Source organism: Scyliorhinus torazame, chromosome 9 (genome assembly GCF_047496885.1).
Source record: "Scyliorhinus torazame isolate Kashiwa2021f chromosome 9, sScyTor2.1, whole genome shotgun sequence".
Taxonomy (NCBI): domain Eukaryota; kingdom Metazoa; phylum Chordata; class Chondrichthyes; order Carcharhiniformes; family Scyliorhinidae; genus Scyliorhinus; species Scyliorhinus torazame.
In genome coordinates, this window is record NC_092715.1 from 6,558,699 (window position 1) to 6,584,368 (window position 25,670).

Sequence of the window (25,670 nt, forward strand, 5' to 3'; positions counted from 1 at the left end):
AGTGTCTCCATGCTGCCCCATACTGGCAGTGTCTCCGTGCTGCCCCGTACTGGCAGTGTCACCGTGCTGCCCCGTACTGGCAGTGTCTCCGTGCTGCCCCGTACTGGCAGTGTCTCCGTGCTGCCCCGTACTGGCAGTGTCTCCGTGCTGCCCCGTACTGGCAGTGTCACCGTGCTGCCCCGTACTGGCAGTGTCTCCGTGCTGCCCCGTACTGGCAGTGTCACCGTGCTGCCCCGTACTGGCAGTGTCTCCGTGCTGCCCCATACTGGCAGTGTCACCGTGCTGCCCCGTACTGGCAGTGTCTCCGTGCTGCCCCGTACTGGCAGTGTCTCCGTGCTGCCCCGTACTGGCAGTGTCTCCGTGCTGCCTCGTACTGGCAGTGTCTCCGTGCTGCCCCGTACTGGCAGTGTCTCCGTGCTGCCCCTTACTGGCTGTGTCACCGTGCTACCCCTTACTGGCAGTGTCTCCGTGCTGCCCCGTACTGGCAGTGTCTCCGTGCTGCCCCGTACTGGCAGTGTCTCCGTGCTGCCCCGTACTGGCAGTGTCTCCGTGCTGCCCCTTACTGGCTGTGTCACCGTGCTACCCCTTACTGGCTGTGTCTCCGTGCTGCCCCGTACTGGCAGTGTCTCCGTGCTGCCCCGTACTGGCAGTGTCTCCGTGCTGCCCCGTACTGGCAGTGTCTCCGTGCTGCCCCATACTGGCAGTGTCTCCGTGCTGCCCCTTACTGGCAGTGTCACCGTGCTGCCCCGTACTGGCAGTGTCTCCGTGCTGCCCCGTACTGGCAGTGTCTCCGTGCTGCCCCGTACTGGCAGTGTCTCCGTGCTGCCCCGTACTGGCAGTGTCTCCGTGCTGCCCCGTACTGGCAGTGTCTCCGTGCTGCCCCGTACTGGCAGTGTCTCCGTGCTGCCCCGTACTGGCAGTGTCTCCGTGCTGCCCCTTACTGGCTGTGTCACCGTGCTGCCCCGTACTGGCAGTGTCACCGTGCTGCCCCGTACTGGCAGTGTCTCCGTGCTGCCCCGTACTGGCAGTGTCACCGTGCTGCCCCGTACTGGCAGTGTCACCGTGCTGCCCCGTACTGGCAGTGTCTCCGTGCTGCCCCGTACTGGCAGTGTCTCCGTGCTGCCCCGTACTGGCAGTGTCACCGTGCTGCCCCGTACTGGCAGTGTCTCCGTGCTGCCCCGTACTGGCAGTGTCTCCGTGCTGCCCCGTACTGGCAGTGTCTCCGTGCTGCCCCGTACTGGCAGTGTCACCGTGCTGCCCCGTACTGGCAGTGTCTCCGTGCTGCCCCGTACTGGCAGTGTCTCCGTGCTGCCCCGTACTGGGAGTGCCACCGTGCTGCCCCGTACTGGCAGTGTCAACGTGCTGCCCCGTACTGGCAGTGTCACCGTGCTGCCCCGTACTGGCAGTGTCACCGTGCTGCCCCGTACTGGCAGTGTCTCCGTGCTGCCCCGTACTGGCAGTGTCTCCGTGCTGCCCCGTACTGGCAGTGTCTCCGTGCTGCCCCGTACTGGCAGTGTCTCCGTGCTGCCCCGTACTGGCAGTGTCTCCGTGCTGCCCCGTACTGGCAGTGTCTCCGTGCTGCCCCGTACTGGCAGTGTCTCCGTGCTGCCCCGTACTGGCAGTGTCTCCGTGCTGCCCCGTACTAGCAGTGTCTCCGTGCTGCCCCTTACTGGCTGTGTCACCGTGCTGCCCCGTACTGGCAGTGTCACCGTGCTGCCCCGTACTGGCAGTGTCTCCGTGCTGCCCCGTACTGGCAGTGTCACCGTGCTGCCCCGTACTGGCAGTGTCACCGTGCTGCCCCGTACTGGCAGTGTCTCCGTGCTGCCCCGTACTGGCAGTGTCTCCGTGCTGCCCCGTACTGGCAGTGTCACCGTGCTGCCCCGTACTGGCAGTGTCTCCGTGCTGCCCCGTACTGGCAGTGTCTCCGTGCTGCCCCGTACTGGCAGTGTCTCCGTGCTGCCCCGTACTGGCAGTGTCACCGTGCTGCCCCGTACTGGCAGTGTCTCCGTGCTGCCCCGTACTGGCAGTGTCTCCGTGCTGCCCCGTACTGGCAGTGTCTCCGTGCTGCCCCGTACTGGCAGTGTCAACGTGCTGCCCCGTACTGGCAGTGTCACCGTGCTGCCCCGTACTGGCAGTGTCACCGTGCTGCCCCGTACTGGCAGTGTCTCCGTGCTGCCCCGTACTGGCAGTGTCTCCGTGCTGCCCCGTACTGGCAGTGTCTCCGTGCTGCCCCGTACTGGCAGTGTCTCCGTGCTGCCCCGTACTGGCAGTGTCTCCGTGCTGCCCCGTACTGGCAGTGTCACCGTGCTGCCCCGTACTGGCAGTGTCACCGTGCTGCCCCGTACTGGCAGTGTCTCCGTGCTGCCCCGTACTGGCAGTGTCACCGTGCTGCCCCATACTGGCAGTGTCTCCGTGCTGCCCCGTACTGGCAGTGTCACCGTGCTGCCCCATACTGGCAGTGTCACTGTGCTGCCCCGTACTGGCAGTGTCACCGTGCTGCCCCGTACTGGCAGTGTCTCCGTGCTGCCCCATACGGGCAGTGTCACCGTGCTGCCCCGTACTGGCAGTGTCACCGTGCTGCCCCGTACTGGCAGTGTCTCCGTGCTGCCCCGTACTGGCAGTGTCACCGTGCTGCCCCGTACTGGCAGTGTCTCCGTGCTGCCCCGTACTGGCAGTGTCACCGTGCTGCCCCGTACTGGCAGTGTCTCCGTGCTGCCCCATACTGGCAGTGTCTCCGTGCTGCCCCGTACTGGCAGTGTCTCCGTGCTGCCCCGTACTGGCAGTGTCTCCGTGCTGCCCCGTACTGGCAGTGTCTCCGTGTTGCCCCGTACTGGCAGTGTCACCGTGCTGCCCCGTACTGGCAGTGTCTCCGTGCTGCCCCGTACTGGCAGTGTCACCGTGCTGCCCCATACTGGCAGTGTCACTGTGCTGCCCCATACTGGCAGTGTCTCCGTGCTGCCCCGTACTGGCAGTGTCTCCGTGCTGCCCCGTACTGGCAGTGTCTCCGTGCTGCCCCGTACTGGCAGTGTCTCCGTGCTGCCCCATACTGGCGGTGTCTCCGTGCTGCCCCGTACTGGCAGTGTCTCCGTGCTGCCCCGTACTGGCAGTGTCACCGTGCTGCCCCGTACTGGCAGTGTCACCGTGCTGCCCCGTACTGGCAGTGTCTCCGTGCTGCCCCGTACTGGCAGTGCCACCGTGCTGCCCCGTACTGGCAGTGTCTCCGTGCTGCCCCGTACTGGCAGGGTCACCGTGCTGCCCCGTACTGGCAGTGTCTCCGTGCTGCCCCGTACTGGCAGTGTCTCCGTGCTGCCCCGTACTGGGAGTGCCACCGTGCTGCCCCGTACTGGCAGGGTCACCGTGCTGCCCCGTACTGGCAGTGTCACCGTGCTGCCCCATACTGGCAGTGTCTCCGTGCTGCCCCGTACTGGCAGTGTCTCCGTGCTGCCCCGTACTGGCAGTGTCTCCGTGCTGCCCCGTACTGGCAGTGTCACCGTGCTGCCCCGTACTGGCAGTGTCTCCGTGCTGCCCCATACTGGCAGTGTCTCCGTGCTGCCCCGTACTGGCAGTGTCTCCGTGCTGCCCCGTACTGGCAGTGTCACCCCATACCAGGCTGTGCATGTCCCCATTCAGCAATGAGGCCAGTGCTTTTCTATCTGAGAGATTGTGAGACAATATCTTGATTGTATTTGCAGCACAAGCTGTGAGGCTGCGACTGGAGCTGATCAGACTGAAGGTGATGTCTGTGGTCCAGGAACTGAAATCCAAGGCACACAATGTCTTCACAGAGATGGAAGATTGGCTCGGGTCCCGATTCCTGCTGGAAATGGAAAGGTAATGAAACTGGTCTTTATTGTGTTGTGGTTCGTGAAGACTCCAAGAAGCTGCCCATCCTCCCTTCCCATCTCTCCTGCTGTCCCATTCCTATCCTGCTCTCCCCAGTGTCTCCTCGGAAACCCCTTCCTCTCACCTACATCCCCCACCTCCTCCCTTCTATGCTTCTGCTGTCCACCCCACCCCTCCCCACCTCTACTCCCCTAATCTTCCCTCCCTCCTAATCTTCATTCTTCCCTGTGGTAGTCACGACTGATGTATATATTGTCTATAGAGGATGTCGGTGTAGGTGCTTTACGGTAAGGCCCCTGTACTACAGGTACGGGGGTAGATCCCTGCCTGCTGGCTCCGCCCAATAGGCGGAGTATAAATATGTGTGCTCCCAGTACAGCAGCCATTTCACCAGCTGCTGTAGGAGGCCACACATCTCAATATAATAAAGCCTCGATTGCATCCAACTCTCGTCTTTGTGCAATTGATCGTGCATCAGTCATAATCTGCACTCTTCCTTCCACCTTGCATCTAACTTCCTGCCCTCCACTCTCCTGCCCTCTGCTCTTCTTTCTACCCCATTCCCTTCCCCTCATCCCCCACCAGTGCTCTCCTCCCTCTCTCTTCCCGGGCAATTCGGGACTTACAGCAGTCTGAATATATCACACTGTCAGAATCTACAAACTTCAGTCAGTGTCGAGGATTCCACTGTGATAAGTCACGTTGCTCCGCCACTAATTCTGGACTCAATCATTATTCAGTCTCTCCATGTGGGAGGCTGCCATATTGTCAGCAGAATGCAGCGTGGAGGTGCGGAGGGAGAGGCAGTGTAAGAAAGCCGAGGTGTGTGTGACGTGTTAGCAGCGATGTTGCAACCGAGCTTTTTCATCTTTATTTGTGGTTTGCTTTCACGTGCAGGGAACAAACCGCAAACACAAGATCTGTAACATCAGCAAGATTTACACCACTCGCACTCGCACACATACACTCGCACTCGCACACGCACTCACACACACACTCCCACACGCACTCACACACACGCACTCGCACACGCACACATACACTCGCACACAAACTCGCACTCGCACACATACACTCGCACTCGCACACGCACTCACACACACACTCCCACACGCACTCACACACACGCACTCGCACACATAGACTCGCACACATACACTCGCACTCGCACACGCACTCACACACACTCCCACATGCACTCACACACACACACTCGCACTCGCATTCACACTTGCACTCGCACACGCACTCGCACACGCACTCACACACACACTCCCACACGCACTCACACACATACACTCGCACTCACTCACATACACACTCGCACTCACACACACACACTCGCACTCGCATTCACACTTGCACTCGCACTCGCACACGCACTCACACACACACTCCCACACGCACACGCACACATACACTCGCACACATACACTTGCACACACACTCGCACACGCACTCGCACACATACACTCGCACACATACACTCGCACACACACTCGCACACACACTCGCACACACACTCGCACACACACTCGCACACACACTCGCACACATACACTCGCACACACACTCGCACTCGCACACACACTCGCACACATACACTCGCACACATACACTCGCACACACACTCGCACTCGCACTCGTATTCACACTCGCACTCGCACACGCACACGCACTCGCACACGCACTCGCACACGCACTCGCACACGCACTCGCACACGCACTCGCACTCGTATTCACACTCGCACTCGCACACGCACTCGCACACGCACTCGCACTCGGACACATACACTCGCACTCACTCACATACACACTCGCACATGCACACATACACTCGCATTCACTCACACACACACTCACACACACACTCGCACTCGCATTCACACTTGCACTCGCACACGCACTCGCACACGCACTCACACACACACTCCCACACGCACTCACACACATACACTCGCACTCACTCACATACACACTCGCACTCACTCACACACGCACTCGCATTCACACTCACACACACACTCCCGCATGCACTCGCACACGCACTCACACACACACACACACTCACACACGCACTCGCACACGCACTCGCACACGCACTCGCACACATACACTCGCACTCACTCACACACACACTCGCACTCGCACTCGCATTCACACTCGCACTCGCACACGCACTCGCACACACACTCCCACACGCACTCACGCACATACACTCGCACTCACTCACACACGCACTCGCATTCACACTCACACACACACTCCCGCACGCACTCACACACGCACTCACACACACACACGCACTCGCACTCGCACACGCACACGCACTCGCACACATACACTCGCACTCACTCACACACACACTCACACACACACTCGCACTCGCATTCACACACACACACCCACACGCACTCACACACATACACTCGCACTCACTCACATACACATTCGCACTCACTCACACACGCACTCGCATTCACACTCACACACACACTCCCGCACGCACTCGCACACGCACTCACACACACACACACACTCGCACACGCACTCGCACACGCACTCGCACACATACACTCGCACTCACTCACACACACACACACACACACTCGCACTCGCACTCGCACTCGCATTCACACTCGCACTCGCACACTCACTCGCACACGCACTCACACACACACTCCCACACGCACTCACGCACATACACTCGCACTCACTCACATACACACTCGCACTCACTCACACACGCACTCGCATTCACACTCACACACACACTCCCGCACGCACTCGCACACGCACTCACACACACACACACACTCACACACGCACTCGCACACGCACTCGCACACGCACTCGCACACGCACTCGCACACGCACTCGCGCACATACACTCGCATTCACTCACACACACACTCACACACACACTCGCACTCGCATTCACACTCGCACTCGCACACGCACTCGCACTCGCACACATACACTCGCACTCACACACACACTCACACACACACTCGCACTCGCATTCACACACACTCCCACACGCACTCACACACATACACTCGCACTCACTCACATACACACTCGCACTCACTCACACACGCACTCGCATTCACACTCACACACACACTCCCGCACGCACTCGCACACACACTCACACACACACACACACTCACACACGCACTCGCACACGCACTCGCACACGCACTCGCACACCCACTCGCACACGCACTCGCACACGCACTCGCACACGCACTCGCGCACACACACACACACTCACACACGCACACGCACTCGCACACGCACTCGCACTCGCACACGCACTCGCACACGCACTCGCACACATACACTCGCATTCACTCTCACACACACTCACACACACACTCGCACTCGCATTCACACTCGCACTCGCACACGCACTCGCATTCACACTCACACACACACTCCCGCACGCACTCGCACACGCACTCACACACACACACACACTCACACACGCACTCGCACACGCACTCGCACACATACAGTCGCACTCACTCACACACACACTCACACACACACTCGCACTCGCACTCGCACTCGCACTCGCATTCACACTCGCACTCGCACACGCACTCGCACACGCACTCACACACACACTCCCACACGCACTCACACACATACACTCGCACTCACTCACATACACACTCGCACTCACTCACACACGCACTCGCATTCACACTCACACACACACTCCAGCACGCACTCGCATTCACACTCACACACACACTCCAGCACGCACTCACACACGCACTCACACACACTCGCACACGCACTCGCACACGCACACGCACTCGCACACATACACTCGCCCTCACTCACACACACACTCGCACTCGCATTCACACTCGCACTCGCACACGCACTCACACACACACTCCCACACGCACTCACACACATACACTCGCACTCACTCACATACACACTCGCACTCACTCACACACGCACTCGCATTCACACACACACACACTCCCGCACGCACACGCACTCACACACACACACACACACACACACACTCACACACGCACTCGCACACGCACTCGCACACGCACTCGCACACATACACTCGCATTCACTCACACACACACTCGCACTCGCACTCGCATTCACACTCGCACACGCACTCGCACTCACACACACACTCCCATACGCACTCACACACATACACTCGCACTCACTCACATACACACTCGCACTCACTCACACACGCACTCGCATTCACACTCACACACACACTCCCGCACGCACTCGCACACGCACTCACACACACACACACTCGCACATGCACTCGCACACATACACTCGCACTCACTCACACACACACTCACACACACACTCGCACTCGCATTCACACTCGCACTCGCACACGCACTCACACACACACTCCCACACGCACTCACACACATACACTCGCACTCACTCACACTCACACTCACACACACACTCGCACTCGCATTCACACTCGCACTCGCACACGCACACGCACTCACACACACACTCCCACACGCACTCACACACATACACTCGCACTCACTCACATACACACTCGCACTCACTCACACACGCACTCGCATTCACACTCACACACACACTCCCGCAAGCACTCGCACACGCACTCACACACACACACACACACACACGCACTCGCACACGCACTCGCACACATACACTCGCACTCACTCACACACACACTCACACACACACTCGCACTCGCACTCGCATTCACACTCGCACTCGCACACGCACTCGCACACGCACACGCACTCGCACACGCACTCGCACTCGCACACGCACTCGCACACGCACTCGCACACACACTCGCACTCGCACACGCACTCGCACTCGCACTCGCACACATACACTCGCACACATACACTCGCACACACACTCGCACACACACTCGCACTCGCACTCGTATTCACACTCGCACTCGCACACGCACACGCACATGCACTCACACACGCACTCGCACACATACACTCGCACACACACTCGCACTCGCACTCGTATTCACACTCGCACACGCACTCGCACTCGCACACATACACTCGCACTCACTCACATACACACTCGCACATGCATACGCACTCGCACACATACACTCGCATTCACTCACACACACACTCACACACACACTCGCACTCGCATTCACACACACACACCCACACGCACTCACACACATACACTCGCACTCACTCACATACACATTCGCACTCACTCACACACGCACTCGCATTCACACTCACACACACACTCCCGCACGCACTCGCACACGCACTCACACACACACACACACTCGCACACGCACTCGCACACGCACTCGCACACATACACTCGCACTCACTCACACACACACACACACACACTCGCACTCGCACTCGCATTCACACTCGCACTCGCACACTCACTCGCACACGCACTCACACACACACTCCCACACGCACTCACGCACATACACTCGCACTCACTCACATACACACTCGCACTCACTCACACACGCACTCGCATTCACACTCACACACACACTCCCGCACGCACTCGCACACGCACTCACACACACACACACTCACACACGCACTCGCACACGCACTCGCACACGCACTCGCACACGCACTCGCACACGCACTCGCGCACATACACTCGCATTCACTCACACACACACTCACACACACACTCGCACTCGCATTCACACTCGCACTCGCACACGCACTCGCACTCGCACACATACACTCGCACTCACACACACACTCACACACACACTCGCACTCGCACTCGCATTCACACACACTCCCACACGCACTCACACACATACACTCGCACTCACTCACATACACACTCGCACTCACTCACACACGCACTCGCATTCACACTCACACACACACTCCCGCACGCACTCGCACACACACTCACACACACACACGCACTCGCACACGCACTCGCACACGCACTCGCACACCCACTCGCACACGCACTCGCACACGCACTCGCACACGCACTCGCGCACACACACACACACACACTCACACACGCACCCGCACACGCACACGCACTCGCACACCCACTCGCACACGCACTCGCACACGCACTCGCACACGCACTCGCGCACACACACACACACTCACACACGCACACGCACTCGCACACGCATTCACACTCACACACACACTCCCGCACGCACTCGCACACGCACTCACACACACACACACACTCACACACGCACTCGCACACGCATTCACACTCGCACTCGCACACGCACTCGCATTCACACTCACACACACACTCCCGCACGCACTCGCACACGCACTCACACACACACACACACTCACACACGCACTCGCACACGCACTCGCACACATACAGTCGCACTCACTCACACACACACTCACACACACACTCGCACTCGCACTCGCACTCGCACTCGCATTCACACTCGCACTCGCACACGCACTCGCACACGCACTCACACACACACTCCCACACGCACTCACACACATACACTCGCACTCACTCACATACACACTCGCACTCACTCACACACGCACTCGCATTCACACTCACACACACACTCCAGCACGCACTCGCATTCACACTCACACACACACTCCAGCACGCACTCACACACGCACTCACACACACTCGCACACGCACACGCACTCGCACACGCACACGCACTCGCACACATACACTCGCCCTCACTCACACACACACTCGCACTCGCATTCACACTCGCACTCGCACACGCACTCACACACACACTCCCACACGCACTCACACACATACACTCGCACTCACTCACATACACACTCGCACTCACTCACACACGCACTCGCATTCACACACACACACACTCCCGCACGCACACGCACTCACACACACACACACACACACACACACTCACACACGCACTCGCACACGCACTCGCACACGCACTCGCACACATACACTCGCATTCACTCACACACACACTCGCACTCGCACTCGCATTCACACTCGCACACGCACTCGCACTCACACACACACTCCCATACGCACTCACACACATACACTCGCACTCACTCACATACACACTCGCACTCACTCACACACGCACTCGCATTCACACTCACACACACACTCCCGCACGCACTCGCACACGCACTCACACACACACACACTCGCACATGCACTCGCACACATACACTCGCACTCACTCACACACACACTCACACACACACTCGCACTCGCATTCACACTCGCACTCGCACACGCACTCACACACACACTCCCACACGCACTCACACACATACACTCGCACTCACTCACACTCACACTCACACACACACTCGCACTCGCATTCACACTCGCACTCGCACACGCACACGCACTCACACACACACTCCCACACGCACTCACACACATACACTCGCACTCACTCACATACACACTCGCACTCACTCACACACGCACTCGCATTCACACTCACACACACACTCCCGCAAGCACTCGCACACGCACTCACACACACACACACACACACACGCACTCGCACACGCACTCGCACACATACACTCGCACTCACTCACACACACACTCACACACACACTCGCACTCGCACTCGCATTCACACTCGCACTCGCACACGCACTCGCACACGCACACGCACTCGCACACGCACTCGCACTCGCACACGCACTCGCACACGCACTCGCACACACACTCGCACTCGCACACGCACTCGCACTCGCACTCGCACACATACACTCGCACACATACACTCGCACACACACTCGCACACACACTCGCACTCGCACTCGTATTCACACTCGCACTCGCACACGCACACGCACATGCACTCACACACGCACTCGCACACATACACTCGCACACACACTCGCACTCGCACTCGTATTCACACTCGCACACGCACTCGCACTCGCACACATACACTCGCACTCACTCACATACACACTCGCACATGCATACGCACTCGCACACATACACTCGCATTCACTCACACACACACTCACACACACACTCGCACTCGCATTCACACACACACACCCACACGCACTCACACACATACACTCGCACTCACTCACATACACATTCGCACTCACTCACACACGCACTCGCATTCACACTCACACACACACTCCCGCACGCACTCGCACACGCACTCACACACACACACACACTCGCACACGCACTCGCACACGCACTCGCACACATACACTCGCACTCACTCACACACACACACACACACACTCGCACTCGCACTCGCATTCACACTCGCACTCGCACACTCACTCGCACACGCACTCACACACACACTCCCACACGCACTCACGCACATACACTCGCACTCACTCACATACACACTCGCACTCACTCACACACGCACTCGCATTCACACTCACACACACACTCCCGCACGCACTCGCACACGCACTCACACACACACACACTCACACACGCACTCGCACACGCACTCGCACACGCACTCGCACACGCACTCGCACACGCACTCGCGCACATACACTCGCATTCACTCACACACACACTCACACACACACTCGCACTCGCATTCACACTCGCACTCGCACACGCACTCGCACTCGCACACATACACTCGCACTCACACACACACTCACACACACACTCGCACTCGCACTCGCATTCACACACACTCCCACACGCACTCACACACATACACTCGCACTCACTCACATACACACTCGCACTCACTCACACACGCACTCGCATTCACACTCACACACACACTCCCGCACGCACTCGCACACACACTCACACACACACACGCACTCGCACACGCACTCGCACACGCACTCGCACACCCACTCGCACACGCACTCGCACACGCACTCGCACACGCACTCGCGCACACACACACACACACACTCACACACGCACCCGCACACGCACACGCACTCGCACACATACACTCGCATTCACTCTCACACACACTCACACACACACTCGCACTCGCATTCACACTCGCACTCGCACACGCACTCGCATTCACACTCACACACACACTCCCGCACGCACTCGCACACGCACTCACACACACACACACACTCACACACGCACTCGCACACGCACTCGCACACATACAGTCGCACTCACTCACACACACACTCACACACACACTCGCACTCGCACTCGCATTCACACTCGCACTCGCACACGCGCTCACACACACACTCCCACACGCACTCACACACATACACTCGCACTCACTCACATACACACTCGCACTCACTCACACACGCACTCGCATTCACACTCACACACACACTCCAGCACGCACTCACACACGCACTCACACACACTCGCACACGCACACGCACTCGCACACGCACACGCACACATACACTCGCCCTCACTCACACACACACTCGCACTCGCATTCACACTCGCACTCGCACACGCACTCACACACACACTCCCACACGCACTCACACACATACACTCGCACTCACTCACATACACACTCGCACTCACTCACACACGCACTCGCATTCACACACACACACACTCCCGCACGCACACGCACTCACACACACACACACACACACACACTCACACACGCACTCGCACACGCACTCGCACACGCACTCGCACACATACACTCGCATTCACTCACACACACACTCGCACTCGCACTCGCATTCACACTCGCACACGCACTCGCACTCACACACACACTCCCATACGCACTCACACACATACACTCGCACTCACTCACATACACACTCGCACTCACTCACACACGCACTCGCATTCACACTCACACACACACTCCCGCACGCACTCGCACACGCACTCACACACACACACACTCGCACATGCACTCGCACACATACACTCGCACTCACTCACACACACACTCACACACACACTCGCACTCGCATTCACACTCGCACTCGCACACGCACACGCACTCACACACACACTCCCACACGCACTCACACACATACACTCGCACTCACTCACACACACACTCACACACACACTCGCACTCGCATTCACACTCGCACTCGCACACGCACTCACACACACACTCCCACACGCACTCACACACATACACTCGCACTCACTCACATACACACTCGCACTCACTCACACACGCACTCGCATTCACACTCACACACACACTCCCGCAAGCACTCGCACACGCACTCACACACACACACACACACGCACTCGCACACGCACACGCACTCGCACACATACACTCGCACTCACTCACACACACACTCACACACACACTCGCACTCGCACTCGCATTCACACTCGCACTCGCACACGCACTCGCACACGCACTCGCACACGCACTCCCACACGCACTCACACACATACACTCGCACTCACTCACATACACACTCGCACTCACTCACACACGCACTCGCATTCACACTCACACACACACTCCCGCACGCACTCGCACTCGCACTCGCACACACACACACACACACACTCACACTCGCACACGCACTCGCACACGCACTCGCACTCGCACACGCACTCACACACACACTCCCGCACGCACTCGCACTCACTCACATACACTCGCACTCACTCACTCACACACGCACTCGCATTCACACTCACACACACACTCCCGCACGCACTCGCACACGCACTCACACACACACACACACTCACACTCGCACACGCACTCGCACACGCACTCACACACACACTCCCGCACGCACTCGCACTCACTCACACACACACTCACACACACACTCACACTCGCACACACACTTGCGCACACACACGCACACACACACTCACACTCACACACACACACACTCACACTCACACACGCACTCGCACACGCACTCACACACACACTCCCACACTCGCTCACACACACGCTCCCACACTCTCACTCACACACACACACACTCGCACTCACACACAGACACACTCACACACAGACACACTCACACACAGACACACTCACACACAGACACTCACACTCACACACACACACTCACACACACACACACACTCACACACACACACTCACACTCACACTCACACTCACACATACACAATCACACACACACGCACACTCACACTCACACACTCGCACACGCACTCACACAGGTAAACACTCACATACACACACAGACACACACACAGACACTCCTCACACAGACACACTCAATCAGACACACACACACTCACACTCGCACACACACTCGCACTCGCATACACACACTCACACACATACACTCGCACTCACACACACTCACACACACACAGACACACTCACACACACACAGACACACACACACACACACACACTCACACACACGCGCACTCACACTCACACTCACACACACACGCGCACTCACACGCACACTCACACACACACTCGCACTCGCACACGCACTCACACAGGTAAACACTCACATACACACACAGACACACAGACACACTCACACTCACAGGCAGACACACTCAATCAGACACACACACTCTCGCACACGCACTCACACAGGTAAACACACATTCACACACAGACACACTCAATCAGACACACTCACACTCACACAGACACACTCGATCAGACACACTCACACACACAAAGAACAAAGTAATGTACAGCACAGGAACAGGCCCTTCGGCCCTCCGCGCCCGTGCCGACCATGCTGCCCGACTAAACTACAATCTTCTACACTTCCTGGATCCGTATCCCTCTATTCCCATCCTATTCATGTATTTGTCAAGATGCCCCTTAAATGTCCCTATCGTCTCTGCTTCCACCACCTCCTCCGACAGCGAGTTCCAGGTACCCACTACCCTCTGTGTAAAAAACTTGCCTCGTACATCTACTCTACACCTTGCCCCTCTCACCTTAAACCTATGCCCCCTAGTAATTTACCCCTCTACCCCAGGGAAAAGCCTCTGACTATCCACTCTGTCTATGCCCCTCATAATTTTGTGGACCTCTATCAGGTCGCCCCTCAACCTCCTTCGTTCCAGTGAGAACAAACCGAGTTTATTCAACCGCTCCTCATAGCTAATGCCCTCCATACCAGGCAACATTCTGGTAAATCTCTTCTGCACCCTCTCTAAAGCCTCCACATCCTTCTGGTAGTGTGGCGACCAGAATTGAACACTATACTCCAAGTGTGGCCTAACTAAGGTTCTATACAGCTGCAACATGACTTGCCAATTCTTATACTCAATGCCCCGGCCAATGAAGGCAAGCATGCCGTATGCCTTCTTGACTACCTTCTCCACCTGTGTTGCCCCTTTCAGTGACCTCTGGACCTGTACTCCTAGATCTCTTTGACTTTCAATACTCTTGAGGGTTCTACCATTCACTGTATATTCCCTACCTGCATTAGACCTTCCAAAATGCATTACCTCACATTTGTCCGGATTAAACCCCATCTGCCATCTCTCCGCCCAAGTCTCCAAACAATCTAAATCCTGCTGTATCCTCTGACAGTCCTCATCGCTATCCGCAATTCCACCAACCTTTGTGTCGTCTGCAAACTTACTAATCAGACCAGTTACATTTTCCTCCAAATCATTTATATATACTACAAACAGCAAAGGTCCCAGCACTGATCCCTGTGGAACACCACTGGTCACAGCCCTCCAATTAGAAAAGCATCCTTCCATTGCTACTCTCTGCCTTCTATAACCTAGCCAGTTCTGTATCCACCTTGCCAGCTCACCCCTGATCCCGTGTGACTTCACCTTTTGTACTAGTCTACCATGAGGGACCTTGTCAAAGGCCTTACTGAAGTCCATATAGACAACTTCCACTGCCCTACCTGCATCAATCATCTTAGTGACCTCCTCGAAAAACTCTATCATAGAATCTTAGGATTTACAGTGCAGAAGGAGGCCATTTGGCCCATCGAGTCTGCACCGGCTCTTGGAAAGAGGCACCCTACTGAAGCCCACACCTCCATCCTATCCCCGTAACCCATCTAACCTAAGGGCAATTTATCATGGCCAATCCACCTAACCTGCACATCTTTGGACTGTGGGAGGAAACCGGAGCACCCGGAGGAAACCCACGCAGACACGGGGAGAACATGCAGACTCCGCACAGACAGTGACCCAAGCCGGGAATCGAACCTGGGACCCTGGCGCTGTGAAGCCATAGTACTAACCACTATGCTACCGTGCTGTCAAGTTAGTGAGACACGACCTCCCCTTCACAAAACCATGCTGCCTCTCACTAATACGTCCATTTGCTTCCAAATGGGAGTAGATCCTGTCTCGAAGAATTCTCTCCAGTAATTTCCCTACCACTGAAGTAAGGCTCACCGGCCTGTAGTTCCCTGGATTATCCTTGCTACCCTTCTTAAACAAAGGAACAACATTGGCTATTCTCCAGTCCTCCGGGACATCCCCTGAAGACAGTGAGGATCCAAAGATTTCTGTCAAGGCCTCAGCAATTTCCTCTCCAGCCTCCTTCAGCATTCTGGGGTAGATCCCACCAGGCCCTGGGGACTTATCTACCTTAATATTTTTTAAGACACCCAACACCTCGTCTTTTTGGATCTCAATGTGACCCAGGCTATCTACACACCCTTCTCCAGACTCAACATCTACCAATTTCTTCTCTTTGGTGAATACTGATGTAAAATATTCATTTAGTACCTCACCCATTTCCTCTGGCTCCGCACATAGATTCCCTTGCCTATCCTTCAGTGGGCCAACCCTTTCCCTGGCTACCCTCTTGCTTTTTATGTACGTGGAAAAAGCCTTGGGATTTTCCTTAACCCTATTTGCCAATGACTTTTCGTGACCCCTTCTAACCCTCCTGACTCCTTGCTTAAGTTCCTTCCTACTTTCCTTATATTCCACGCAGGCTTCGTCTGTTCCCAGCCTTTTAGACCTGACACATGCCTCCTTTTTCTTTTTGACGAGGCCTACAATATCTCTCGATATCCAAGGTTCCTGAAAATTGCCGTATTTATCCTTCTTTCTCACAGGAACATGCCGGTCCTGAATTCCTTTCAACTGACACTTGAAAGCCTCCCACATGTCAAATGTTGATTTGCCCTCAAACATCCGCCCCCAACCTATGTTCTTCAGTTCCCGCCTAATATTGTTATAATTAGCCTTCCCCCAATTTAGCACATTCATCCTAGGACCACTCTTATCCTTGTCCACCAGCACTTTAAAACTTACTGAATTGTGGTCACTGTTACCGAAATGCTCCCCTATTGAAACTTCTACCACCTGGCCGGGCTCATTCCCCAATACCAGGTCCCGTACCGCCCCTTCCCTAGTTGGACTGTCTACATATTGTTTTAAGAAGCCCTCCTGGATGCTCCTTACAAACTCCGCCCCGTCTAAGCCCCTGGCACTAAGTGAGTCCCAGTCAATATTGGGGAAGTTGAAGTCTCCCATCACCACAACCCTGTTGTTTTTACTCTTTTCCAAAATCTGCCTACCTATCTGCTCCTCTATCTCCCGCTGGCTGTTGGGAGGCCTGTAGTAAACCCCCAACATTGTGACTGCACCCTTCTTATTCCTGATCTCTACCCATATAGCCTCACTGCCCTCTGAGGTGTCCTCCCGCAGTACAGCTTTGATATTCTCCCGAACCAGTAGCGCAACTCCGCCTCCCCTTTTACATCCCCCTCTATCTCGCCTGAAACATCTAAATCCTGGAACGTTTAGCTGCCAATCCTGCCCTTCCCTCAACCAGGTCTCTGTAATGGCAACAACATCATAGTTTCAAGTACTAATCCAAGCTCTAAGTTCATCTGCCTTACCCGTAATACTTCTTGCATTAAAACATATGCACTTCAGGCCACCAGACCTGCTGTGTTCAGCAACTTCTCCCTGTCTGCTCTGCCTCAGAGCCCCACTGTCCCTATTCCCTAGTTCTCCCTCAATGCTCTCACCTTCTGACCTATTGCTCCCGTGCCCACCCCCCTGCCATACTAGTTTAAACCCTCCCGTGTGACACTAGCAAACCTCGCGGCCAGGATATTTAGGCCTCTCCGGTTTAGATGCAACCCGTCCTTCTTATATAGGTCACACCTGCCCCGGAAGAGCTCCCAGTGGTCCAGATAACGGAAACCCTCCCTCCTACACCAGCTGTTTAGCCACGTGTTTAGCTGCTCTACCTTCCTTTGGATTTCGGCGGCAGCGGTGCGCAGGGGCCTTCTGGGAGGTGAGTAGTTAGTTTAAAAGCACTTACCTTTACAGGAGCAGCCCTTTGGATTTCGGCGGCAGCGGTGCGCAGGGGCCTTCTTGGAGGTGAGTAGTGAATTTAAAAGCACTTACCTTTACAGGAGCAGCCCTTTGGATTTCGGCGGCAGCGGTGCGCAGGGGCCTTCTGGGAGGTGAGTAGTTAGTTTAAAAGCACTTACCTTTACAGGAGCAGCCCTTTGGATTTCGGCGGCAGCGGTGCGCAGGGGCCTTCTTGGAGGTGAGTAGTGAATTTAAAAGCACTTACCTTTACAGGAGCAGCCCTTTGGATTTCGGCGGCAGCGGTGCGCAGGGGCCTTCTGGGAGGTGAGTAGTTAGTTTAAAAACACTTACCTTTACAGGAGCAGCCCTTTGGATTTCGGCGGCAGCGGTGCGCAGGGGCCTTCTTGGAGGTGAGTAGTGAATTTAAAAGCACTTACCTTTACAGGAGCAGCCCTTTGGATTTCGGCGGCAGCGGTGCGCAGGGGCCTTCTGGGAGGTGAGTAGTTAGTTTAAAAGCACTTACCTTTACAGGAGCAGCCCATTGGATTTCGGCGGCAGCGGTGCGCAGGGGCCTTCTTGGAGGTGAGTAGTGAATTTAAAAGCACTTACCTTTACAGGAGCAGCCCTTTGGATTTCGGCGGCAGCGGTGCGCAGGGGCCTTCTGGGAGGTGAGTAGTTAGTTTAAAAGCACTTACCTTTACAGGAGCAGCCCTTTGGATTTCGGCGGGAACCGGAAGTTCGACCTCTGGCAAGCCCCCCCCCCCCCCCCCAACCAATAAATTCTGGTGGAGAGGAAACCCGAGACACTACACGTGTAGTGTCTCCCACCCACCCTCCTCCTCTAACCTAATAATAAGACCCATTGGTGTAAGGTAAGTGCCATATTTTATTATTATATTATTAGCATTGTGCAGGTCAAGGATTGGAGGTGGAGGAGCAGTCTCTGTCAGCGAGAGAACCTGAGAACATCTCAGAAGGTAAGCAAGTGATTTTTACTTTTATACCTGTTTTTCAAATTGTGTGTGTCGGGGGGAAACTGAAGTGACATCACAGAAAAGCCGTGACCTGAGTGGCTGGTTGGGATTCTAACCTAAATTTTTTTGAGTATTTGGGAACTAATTAAACATAATAACTTAATTATAATTTAGAGGATATCTAAGCCAGAGATCGGAGAATATTATAGTTAGCTATCGCATTTCTATTAGAAATCTAGTGCTAGGAAACAGATAGTTGACAGTAACTTTGAAATTTAAAAAAAGTATTTATAAAAAAAAAAAAGACAAATTTTAATTTTAATTAATTGACGCAATGTCAGTTAGAGGGGTGCTGTGCTCTGACTGTGAGATGTGGCAGGTCCGGGAGGCTTCCAGCGTCCCGGATGGCTTCATCTGCAGAAAGTGCACCCAACTGCAGCTCCTCACAGACCGCATGGTTCGGTTGGAGCAGCAATTGGATGCACTTAGGAGCATGCAGGTGGCGGAAAGCGTCATAGATCGCAGTTATGTAAGTGTGGTCACACCCAAGGTGCAGGCAGAGAAATGGGTGACCACCAGAAAGGGCAGGCAGTCAGTGCAGGAATCCCCTGTGGTTGTCCCCCTCTCGAACAGATATACCCCTTTGGATACTGTCGGGGGGGATAGCCTATCAGGGGAAAACAGCAGCAGCCAGAGCAGTGGCACCACGGCTGGCTCTGATGTTCAGAAGGGAGGGTCAAAGCGCAGAAGAGTAATAGTTATAGGGGACTCTATAGTCAGGGGCACAGATAGGCGCTTCTGTGGACGTGAAAGAGACTCCAGGATGGTATGTTGCCTCCCTGGTGCCAGGGTCCAGGATGTCTCCGAACGGGTAGAGGGAATCCTGAAGGGGGAGGGCAAACAGGCAGAGGTCGTTGTACATATTGGTACTAACGACATAGGCAGGAAGGGGCATGAGGTCCTGCAGCAGGAGTTCAGGGAGCTAGGCAGAAAGTTAAAAGACAGGACCTCGAGGGTTGTAATCTCGGGATTGCTCCCTGTGCCACGTGCCAGTGAGGCTAGAAATAGGAAGATAGAGCAGACAAACACGTGGCTAAACAGCTGGTGTAGGAGGGAGGGTTTCTGTTATCTGGACCACTGGGAGCTCTTCCGGGGCAGGTGTGACCTGTATAAGATGGACGGGTTGCATCTAAACCGGAGAGGCATAAATATCCTGGCCGCGAGGTTTGCTAGTGTCACACGGGAGGGTTTAAACTAGTATGGCAGGGGGGTGGGCACGGGAGCAATAGGTCAGAAGGTGAGAGCATTGAGGGAGAACTAGGGAATAGGGACAGTGTGGCTCTGAGGCAGCGCAGACGGGGAGAAGTTGCTGAACACAGCGGGTCTGGTGGCCTGAAGTGCATATGTTTTAATGCAAGGAGCATTACGGGTAAGGCAGATGAACTTAGAGCTTGGATTACTACTTGGAACTATGATGTTGTTGCCATTACAGAGACCTGGTTGAGGGAAGGGCAGGATTGGCAGCTAAACGTTCCAGGATTTAGATGTTTCAGGCGGGATAGAGGGGGATGTAAAAGGGGAGGCGGAGTTGCGCTACTTGTTCAGGAGAGTATCACAGCTATACAGCGAGAGGACACCTCAGAGGGCAGTGAGGCTATATGGGTAGAGATCAGGAATAAGAAGGGTGCAGTCACAATGTTGGGGGTATACTACAGGCCTCCCAACAGCCAGCGGGAGATAGAGGAGCAGATAGGTAGACAGATTTTGGAAAAGAGTAAAAACAACAGGGTTGTGGTGATGGGAGACTTCAACTTCCCCAATATTGACTGGGACTCACTTAGTGCCAGGGGCTTAGACGGGGCAGAGTTTGTAAGGAGCATCCAGGAGGGCTTCTTAAAACAATATGTAAACAGTCCAACTAGGGAAGGGGCGGTACTGGACCTGGTATTGGGGAATGAGCCCGGCCAGGTGGTAGATGTTTCAGTAGGGGAGCATTTCGGTAACAGTGACCACAATTCAGTAAGTTTTAAAGTACTGGTGGACAAGGATAAGAGTGGTCCGAGGATGAATGTGCTAAACTGGGGGAAGGCTAATTATAACAATATTAGGCGGGAACTGAAGAACATAGATTGGGGGCGGATGTTTGAGGGCAAATCAACATCTGACATGTGGGAGGCTTTCAAGTGTCAGTTGAAAGGAATACAGGACAGGCATGTTCCTGTGAGGAAGAAAGATAAATACGGCAATTTTCGGGAACCTTGGATGACGAGTGATATTGTAGGCCTCGTCAAAAAGAAAAAGGAGGCATTTGTCAGGGCTAAAAGGCTGGGAACAGACGAAGCCTGTGTGGCATATAAGGAAAGTAGGAAGGAACTTAAGCAAGGAGTCAGGAGGGCTAGAAGGGGTCATGAAAAGTCATTGGCAAATAGGGTTAAGGAAAATCCCAAGGCTTTTTACACTTACATAAAAAGCAAGAGGGTAGCCAGGGAAAGGGTTGGCCCACTGAAGGATAGGCAAGGGAATCTATGTGTGGAGCCAGAGGAAATGGGCGAGGTACTAAATGAATACTTTGCATCAGTATTCACCAAAGAGAAGGAATTGGTAGATGTTGAGTCTGGAGAAGGGGGTGTAGATAGCCTGGGTCACATTGTGATCCAAAAAGACGAGGTGTTGGGTGTCTTAAAAAATATTAAGGTAGATAAGTCCCCAGGGCCGGATGGGATCTACCCCAGAATACTGAAGGAGGCTGGAGAGGAAATTGCTGAGGCCTTGACAGAAATCTTTGGATCCTCGCTGTCTTCAGGGGATGTCCCGGAGGACTGGAGAATAGCCAATGTTGTTCCTCTGTTTAAGAAGGGTGGCAGGGATAATCCCGGGAACTACAGGCCGGTGAGCCTTACTTCAGTGGTAGGGAAATTACTGGAGAGAATTCTTCGAGACAGGATCTACTCCCATTTGGAAGCAAATGGACGTATTAGTGAGAGGCAGCACGGTTTTGTGAAGGGGAGGTCGTGTCTCACTAACTTGATAGAGTTTTTCGAGGAGGTCACTAAGATGATTGATGCAGGTAGGGCAGTAGATGTTGTCTATATGGACTTCAGTAAGGCCTTTGACAAGGTCCCTCATGGTAGACTAGTACAAAAGGTGAAGTCACACGGGATCAGGGGTGAACTGGCAAGGTGGATACAGAACTGGCTAGGCCATAGAAGGCAGAGGGTAGCAATGGAGGGATGCTTTTCTAATTGGAGGGCTGTGACCAGTGGTGTTCCACAGGGATCAGTGCTGGGACCTTTGCTCTTTGTAGTATATATAAATGATTTGGAGGAAAATGTAACTGGTCTGATTAGTAAGTTTGCAGACGACACAAAGGTTGGTGGAATTGCGGATAGCGATGAGGACTGTCTGAGGATACAGCAGGATTTAGATTGTCTGGAGACTTGGGCGGAGAGATGGCAGATGGAGTTTAACCTGGACAAATGTGAGGTAATGCATTTTGGAAGGGCTAATGCAGGTAGGGAATATACAGTGAATGGTAGAACCCTCAAGAGTATTGAAAGTCAAAGAGATCTAGGAGTACAGGTCCACAGATCACTGAAAGGGGCTACACAGGTGGAGAAGGTAGTCAAGAAGGCATACGGCATGCTTGCCTTCATTGGCCGGGGCATTGAGTATAAGAATTGGCAAGTCATGTTGCAGCTGTATAGAACCTTAGTTAGGCCACACTTGGAGTATAGTGTTCAATTCTGGTCGCCACACTACCAGAAGGATGTGGAGGCTTTAGAGAGGGTGCAGAAGAGATTTACCAGAATGTTGCCTGGTATGGAGGGCATAAGCTATGAGGAGCGATTGAATAAACTCGGTTTGTTCTCACTGGAACGAAGGAGGTTGAGGGGCGACCTAATAGAGGTATACAAAATTATGAGGGGCATAGACAGAGTGGATAGTCAGAGGCTTTTCCCCAGGGTAGAGGGGTCAATTACTAGGGGGCATAGGTTTAAGGTGAGAGGGGCAAAGTTTAGAGTAGATGTACGAGGCAAGTTTTTTACGCAGAGGGTAGTGGGTGCCTGGAACTCACTACCGGAGGAGGTAGTGGAGGCAGGGACGATAGGGACATTTAAGGGGCATCTTGACAAATATATGAATAGGATGGGAATAGAAGGATACGGACCCAGGAAGTGTAGAAGATTGTAGTATAGTCGGGCAGTATGGTCGGCACGGGCTTGGAGGGCCGAAGGGCCTGTTCCTGTGCTGTACATTTCTTTGTTCTTTGTTCTTTGTTCCTATTTCTAGCCTCACTGGCACGTGGCACAGGGAGTAATCCTGAGATTACAACCCTAGAGGTCCTGTCTTTTAACTTTCTGCCGAGCTCCCTGAACTCCTGCTGCAGGACCTCATGCCCCTTCCTGCCTATGTCGTTAGTACCAATATGTACAACGACCTCTGCCTGTTTGCCCTCCCCCTTCAGGATGCCCTCTACCCGTTCGGAGACATCCTGGACCCTGGCACCAGGGAGGCAACATACCATCCTGGAGTCTCTTTCACATCCACAGAAGCGCCTATCTGTGCCCCTGACTATAGAGTCCCCTATTACTATTGCTCTTCTGCGCTTTGACCCTCCCTTCTGAACATCAGAGCCAGCCGTGGTGCCACTGCTCTGGCTGCTGCTGTTTTCCCCTGATAGGCTATACCCCCCGACAGTATCCAAAGGGGTATACCTGTTCGAGAGGGGGACAACCACAGGGGATTCCTGCACTGACTGCCTGCCCTTTCTGGTGGTCACCCATTTCTCTGCCTGCACCTTGGGTGTGACCACATTTATATAACTGCGATCTATGACGCTTTCCGCCACCTGCATGCTCCTAAGTGCATCCAATTGCTGCTCCAACCGAACCATGCGGTTTGTGAGGAGCTCCAGTTGGGTGCACTTTCTGCAGATGAAGCCATCCGGGACGCTGGAAGCCTCCCGGACCTGCCACATCTCACAGTCAGAGCACTGCACCCCTCTAACTGACATTGCGTCAATTAATTAGTAAATTAAAATTAAAAGTTAAAAAAATTTTAAAAATGTTACTGTTAACTATCTGTTTCCTAGCACTAGATTTCTACTATAAATGCGAAAGCTAAATATAGTACTCTCCGATCTCTGGCTTAGATACCCCTCTAAATTATAATTAAGTAATTATGTTTAATTAGTTACCAATGCTTAATTTTTTTAATTTAGTGTAGATTCCCAACCAGCCACTCAGGTCACAGCTTTTCTGTGATGTCACTTCAGTTTCCCCCCGACACACACAATTTGAAAAAGGTACAAAAGTAAAAATGAGTAACACACTCACACACAGACACACACAGACACACACACACAGACACACTCACACACACACACACAGACACACTCACACACACACACACAGACACACTCACACTCACACACACAGACACACACACTCACACACAGACACACACACACACTCACGCACAGACTCACACACGCACTCACACAGGTAAACACAGACGCACTCAATCAGACAGACACACACTCACAGGCACACAGGCACACTCAATCAGACACACACACTCACACAGACACACACTCACACACTGACACACACACACACACTCACACACACA

At 54.6% G+C, this 25,670-nt stretch overlaps 1 protein-coding gene across 3 annotated transcripts in view; it reads left to right on the forward strand.

Annotated features, from left to right (window-relative positions):
• spef2 (sperm flagellar 2) overlaps positions 1-25,670 on the forward strand; it is a 941,194-nt gene that overhangs the window by 764,667 nt on the left and 150,857 nt on the right. For all 3 annotated transcript variants that reach the window (XM_072515585.1, XM_072515587.1, XM_072515586.1), the window contains one exon: positions 3,693-3,831. In XM_072515585.1, the coding sequence (XP_072371686.1) occupies positions 3,693-3,831 (139 nt within the window). The remainder of the gene's footprint in view (positions 1-3,692; positions 3,832-25,670) is intronic.